General features: G+C 39.8%; 1 protein-coding gene across 2 annotated transcripts in view; it reads left to right on the forward strand.

Annotated features, from left to right (window-relative positions):
• The first annotated feature begins 5,530 nt into the window (after window positions 1-5,530).
• The window catches only part of LOC131887226 (protein CLEC16A homolog), a 63,080-nt gene continuing 62,119 nt past the window's right edge, over window positions 5,531-6,491 (forward strand). The window contains exon 1 of one of the 2 annotated variants that reach the window (XM_059235791.1): window positions 5,531-5,747. In XM_059235791.1, coding sequence (XP_059091774.1) covers window positions 5,677-5,747 — 71 coding nt within the window. In that variant the 5' untranslated portion in view covers window positions 5,531-5,676. The remainder of the gene's footprint in view (window positions 5,748-6,491) is intronic. The other variant, XM_059235784.1, reaches the window with a different exon arrangement.

The raw sequence follows: 6,491 nt of genomic DNA on the forward strand, positions 1-6,491 counted from the left end.
TACTTCACATTGGCCGGATCTGGAGTTCTCATGGCTGTCGCCGTCAGCGCCTTGCATAATTCGATGAACAGTCTTTCCTCATGGCTCATGGCTCAAAAGAACCTCATGAGCACGAAGTAGGCAACCATTGGCCTTTGAAACAACGCACCTTGGCCTCCAGAGCGCCGTGGACAACCGAAACTCGGGCGCACCGTATCCCATTTCGTTAGCCTCGGAACTCATGAGCCGGAGTCGGGGGAGTTGGAGTTGGAGTTGGAAGAGAGGTAGAGATATATACTGACTGCCAGACACCGAGGGAAAGAGCGAGGGGGAGAGAGAGACCATAGAAAACCCGCGAACACCAAAAGCGTGGCGGGAAAAAGCAACAGGATTTGTCGGATCTTCAGTTCATATTCTGTAGAGCTTCGCACATGTCATACATTAGAGTAGAATAGGTAATTCATTCTCCCTGACCAGTCATTTTGGTAGGGTATTTGATTGAAAAAAGGTGGTTTGAGCGGTTGTCATTATGGTTAGTTGATCATTTGCGGTTTCTGGTCACCACCCTTATTCCTATCCTTAATTAGTTGACCATCCAAGGTACATGGTTGCGCGTAGGAAGTGTTGGGATTGTTTTCCACCGACTTTTGATTGCAAACTTTTCAAACTTTTAAAAGGCTTCTTGTTTGTGCCTCTGAGACATGTGGTGGGATTAATCCAGCATTCAAAATGGAACGGCCCCAAGTGAACTAAAAACGAGGTGGAAGTGTTCCATTCAAGTCCATGGAGTGACAAGAACGAGGTGCATTTTATGCCCTCAAGTGCTTGCAACTCTTTCTGATGTATGTGAAACCACTTCTTCTGGTTGTAATGCATATTTGGCCACAACGCAGCCACGCCAACAACCCAAACTTAACAGCATTTTATGCCTCTATTAGCCATAGACTTGTACTAGAAGATTGCGTGACTCTTCCAAATAGTCAACTTGAGCTTGAAATCAATAAGCAGACCCCTGATATTTCACTCTACCTTCGAATTATGTCTTCGACTTGAGTCATGAATGATCGTCTCTGAGAGATTGCATGCAATGGCGTGCTCATGGCCGTCCTTCACCGGGCTAAATTGCATTAGACTTGGTCCCAATCCCCCTCAGCATCATCCCGTTAACCAACTTGGGGTTGGGGCGAAAGGCTCCATAGAATAAGGTGGCCAAAGTTTGAAAGAAAGTTAGTCAAAATATTTTTCCAAGTGAAACTGATTGAAATACTTGGTTGGCGGTGTGGTGTGATCATTCTACCACAGAGCTAGAGAATGAGCTTGCCAACAAACAGGAAAGGCCAACATCCGAACTATCAACAACTATCTGTCGTGACAAAGTAGACCATTGCCTGTCTTTAGATTGCGGAAAGGAGGTTAGTTAGTTATTCTCTGAAAGTAATGTTCCTTTTGGTAAAGAAAACCAATCCCACCGCACAAAGAGAACCTTCCATGGTTGATTATTGGAAGTATGATCATAAGATAGTAACAAGTCGGGAGTATAACAATGGTTCTCATATATCACAAGTAATTGCCATTAATGCAGTTGTTCGCAAGAACGTTAGCTATTTATGAATTAATGTCTAAAAGTCATTTTGAAAGGCAGGGTGTCGTTATTCCGGAGCATTGCAACATTCAATAGTCCGAGGAAGCACCTCAAGTAAACATGATTTCAGTCATTTCTAATGCTATTGAAATGGTTTAAGATGTTCAGTATCGATTATTATTCCAATTCCTTCTCTATATATTTCGAAAAACTAATTACCGTCTTGTTACCTCTTGTCTTGTGAAGCAAAAAAAACATGTAATTTCTAAGCCTCGTGTACTTATGAAAACTTTTCATCACTTTTTTTTCCTTTTTGCAGACTTCCGTATTGCCATTGGAAATGAAATCCCCGACGGTTCAAGATGAAAGATTTTAAAGTCTTGATCATTTTTCTATTCGTATTGTAGTCGTTGAAATGTCTCACAATGTTCGGTTTATAAGTTGAAAAATCGTAAAATAATAGTACGGTATTAGACCATAGACTTGCCCAAATCATCAAAACACAAGCTTTTAACTTTATTACATAAAAATAAAAACTACTTTGCTTAAAATGACCAATCATGTCATGGATAAGAATACGGATTTGCTGTTTGAGGCGGTTGCATTCCCACAAAACGACATATTTCAAGGAACATACTATAAAGTTGTACTTATCCTTGACAATCAAAGGAAGGTTGGGAAGGGCAACTTGGGTCCAGACATCTCCTCTGGAAAGGTCAGGTTCCCAACACTGTTGGGCACTAACCTTGCCAGTCCGATGGTGAGGGGCTCGGTTTCGTACAGAAAATGCGTCTATGCATTGTTGGCATATGTGGGCTCGCAGATGTATCCCTTGAGGAATTGGGTGAATTAAAATGTTTAAAAACGTAATCTTAAAAGGCTGTGCCTAGAGCTAGATTTGCAACACATTCAGAAGGAAAAAAATAACACTGAAATGGACAAACGTGGGAAAATTTATAGCTTGTCGACATAAAATTAACATTAGTGAAAAAAGACAAAACTAAAAAATGCCCAAACAAACAAAATAAAATGGAAAAGAACAGAGAAAGGGAATAAAAAGTGCATTTGTTTCTTTTGAGTAGCATTAGTGTTTAACCACATCAGGTTATATCTACCCCCTACTACAATGTCATTGACCAGGAAATATTTAATCCCTAAAGGAAAACTTTATATATGATACTGAACCGTTTTAACACCCCAAACGCCCAACATTAGGTGAAATATTCATCGCAGTGAATCTTTTTGGCATTCGAAATTGACCCCAATTGAACAGATCTGGAAGCCTTTGTCATAACTTCCACCCCGTAATAGTTGTGATGTCTCAGCGATTTTGTGTTATTTACAGAACTGAAAGACATTTATACATCAAATACAAATACTCACTCTAAGAATTCTTTGCACTATGGCAGTAAAGGTCGTGCCCCATTGCAGAGTCACTAGGTATTTTTGCCTGACCATTAGTCCTGCCTACTTCAGATAAGGAAGTTAAGATTTATGTCTCCAAATATACGGGTTAGTGTACGAGGAACACCCATTGGTTGATTCCACTTGGCAATGAATCCTGTTGACAGAGATTTCTCCATTTCATATCGACTCAGAGATTGAGGACCATTTCATCTCCACCCCACTTTTTGATATTAAATACTACGCAATCTAACGCCGCCAAAGCACCAACAAAATATGTATTAAAATCTTTGAAAAACGGCAAACGAAGACTGAAAAAGAAGCAAATGAAGAGAGATTTTGACAAATGCGACTAAAGGCAAAAAAGTCACGGGCTCTTTTTTCCAACCATGTTTCCGATAGTGTGAAATTATCGTATCTTCGATATGATTTATTGCCTTAAGACCAATATGATCAAATCAGCTAAGCAGAAAAAAGTCTATGTTCTGACGTACCTCCTAGGCATCAAAGTTATGTTGCCAAGATTGTACTCGATAGATTTGGCAAGCAATTGACATTGGAAATAATTTTCTCTTTGAAGAGAGCTTGTAAGGTAAACAGATGAAGCAGTTGGTGTAGTGTCCTAGCTTGGGAATTTTTTAAACTTGAGCCTTTAAGTTTTATTCGCAAAATTACAAAACCGAAAAACCGAATCGCAAAAGGGTAATTTTTCGATTTTTCGAAAAGTTACTGAAATATGGATCATGAAAGTGAGAGTGTGTTTGGGTACTTGGGGTCGGCGGGTTGAGTCTTGCTCGGCCAACGAAGCCAGCCATCAGCACGTCCTTATGTAATTTCCCATGGGCAGTCTCATGTCTGTATCAGTTTAGTTCTCCATATGCGGGCGTGGTTAGCGTCTAAAACTCTTCATGAGAAAAGTTGGAAAAGTGAATCAAACCGAGGAACTCTCACATCTAAGTAAACCACTGCACCACTTCTTCTCCCATTCACGGGTGACTTCAAAGCAAGATTCGAACCCTGCCCCCTGCGGAACTATGTCGCCCTCTATTGGGTACATTAAACAAGTCAACTGTCATATTGCCTTAACTATTCACTTCCTGTCATGAATAGAAAGTCTGAACAAATCGAGAACCTTGTGTTGGATTCCAATATCATGAAAGCCATGATCTACCTTGTAAAAGGCCTTGGCAAAATCAAGATAGACAACGTCAACAGGCTCGTGACTCTTTAGACCCTCAATGATCCGTCCTACAGCTAGTCATCAGTAAAGATTTTCAAAAAGGGCATATAGCTGTGGCCAATAATGTAAATAAAAGTGCGATAAAAATTTCGAATAATGCAAAAAACATGCCAAAAAACAGTTCAAAATGCAAACCTTTGTTCAAATCATGAGGCGTGCCAAGGATTAAACCTCAGAGCGCAGGCCCAGCAAAGGAGTAAAGTATGCAATTGGCATGTCGGCTTGCTCAAGAGCTCTGCTATATGTTGATCTATGCCTCAAAGAACATTGTTAACGCCATTTCCGACGAATTTTTGGGGTCAAACATTCACCAATTCATCAACACAATTTGAAGGAAAAATTCCAAAACAGACTTTTTAGCTGGAACTGCAGAAAAATGCCTCACATTGATAGTATTATCACTCTAACAGGTGAATGTGAGGACCATTGCTTTGCCATAATGCTATTTTTTACAGTTTGAGCAAAACAGGGGACTGTTTTGTCAATTTTTTCCAGAAGCTGTGAATGCAGAGTCAGCCCACTTTTGAAATCAGCTATTAATTTGAAAAAGGTCATAGAGACAAATTTGATTCACTTTGGGTCAAAAATTGCTGATAATGCAAATAAAAGTGCAAATAAGATTAAAGACGTCAAAAATGCGTAAAAATGAAAAACGGACAATTATGCAAAAACAATATATTTGTACCATTAGCAAATCCTTACTAATGACATGTACGTGTTAATTACGTTTTCAGAATATCATATTGTTATAGGAATATACTTTTTTGAGCTAGTTTCGTAAGATTTTTTTTTCAAAAAATAGCTCCGTTTGTTGCTTTAACTGTTTTATTAGTGAAGGGGCACCACCGTCTAATAAAAATGGGTGCTTTGATATAATGGATCGCAGAGGAATTACTAGGAGAGGAATTACTAGGAGAGGAATTACTATATCCGTCTTCTCAAAAATGGCTATTTTGCGTCATTTTGTACCACGACTCTTCGCCATCAGAGGTCGTCTTTAGCTGCGTTCAACCTTCATCCTTAGTTCTATCTCGAGAGCTAGCGGCCTCTGGCGTAGCAATAGCAAAGGAAGCCACTGTCGTTTTTTCCTCGTGGCAAAATCAAATTCATTGACAGACGTTTCTTTTCGCTTCTCGCTCAAAAATCAAACATCAATAACTACCCTAGGGTCACTCACTAATTTTTCCAACCCCACCCACTGCCCACCTATAACCAGGTGCTGAGCTAATCCGTATTTACGCGCGCTGTATTTTTGCTCCTCCACGTGATTGGCCAGATCCTTGGCCGTGAATTCTGACGTCATCAGCTGTTGACAGCGTCCCAAACAGATGATGAGAATGTAGCACAATGGCTAAAGACGTGCTGGGGTGTGTATCGAAATCCACAATGTTATCTTCATATTATCCATCTTACAGTAAATCGTAATGTTGTAATCTTGTGTCTGAAGTGAGTGCATCCATCTGTTGGTACAATGTTCAAGCCTCGCAACTTATTTGGGGGATTTATGAAGCCCAAAAATCCCCACTCTCTGGATCATCTCAAGTAAGTAGATGAGAATGGCTGGAAATTAGGCGTTCTGTGATCGGACGTAAAGTTCATCGCCCTACAGTCTTGGTTCTCCATCGTTTGAGCTACTTTTGCTAAAATATGTTGATTTATTTAATTTGAGACGTTTCTCTCTTATGGTCGATGTCATTGACAATTTGGAAAAGTTTCATTCAACAAATTTAGATATGATATTGAAGTGGTTAGTCTTGACCTCAAAAGTTGATGATTACTGTTCTATGCATTAGGATAGACATTTCTGCACTCAGTTTAATTACTTAGAATTAATGTGCAATGATTGCAGTTTGTCATTACTTCAAATGTCACCAATATCTCTCGCTAGGCTGCTCTTGATAAGGTGACTTTGTCAGCCACTGTGCCTCTCCTGTTAGTGTTATCGTCTTGGGAGAAATAAGGTCTAATCCTTATGCAAGGCAGCAGAGGTGTCCTTGGAAGAAACTACAAGTTATCGGAAGGTACTCTAACGCCCCTAAGTGTTCAAAGGGGTGGTAGCTTCTTCCTCCAAGTTATTAGCTTATTCAGGCCAGATGTAGCCAAACTTTTGTAAATTAAAATTGCTCAACTGAGTGGCGATTGACTGAGTCTTGTGGAAACAAATTTTGGTAATTGCAACCAAGATAACAAATCATTCTTAGCTGAAACAGGATTGTCCTAGATCATGGTTTAAGGTTTATTTTCATCAGATGGATTGTTGTGGATGAAGCCTTTCCATTTGCTGAA

This window comes from Tigriopus californicus, chromosome 1 (assembly GCF_007210705.1).
Source record: "Tigriopus californicus strain San Diego chromosome 1, Tcal_SD_v2.1, whole genome shotgun sequence".
Lineage (NCBI taxonomy): Eukaryota > Metazoa > Arthropoda > Copepoda > Harpacticoida > Harpacticidae > Tigriopus > Tigriopus californicus.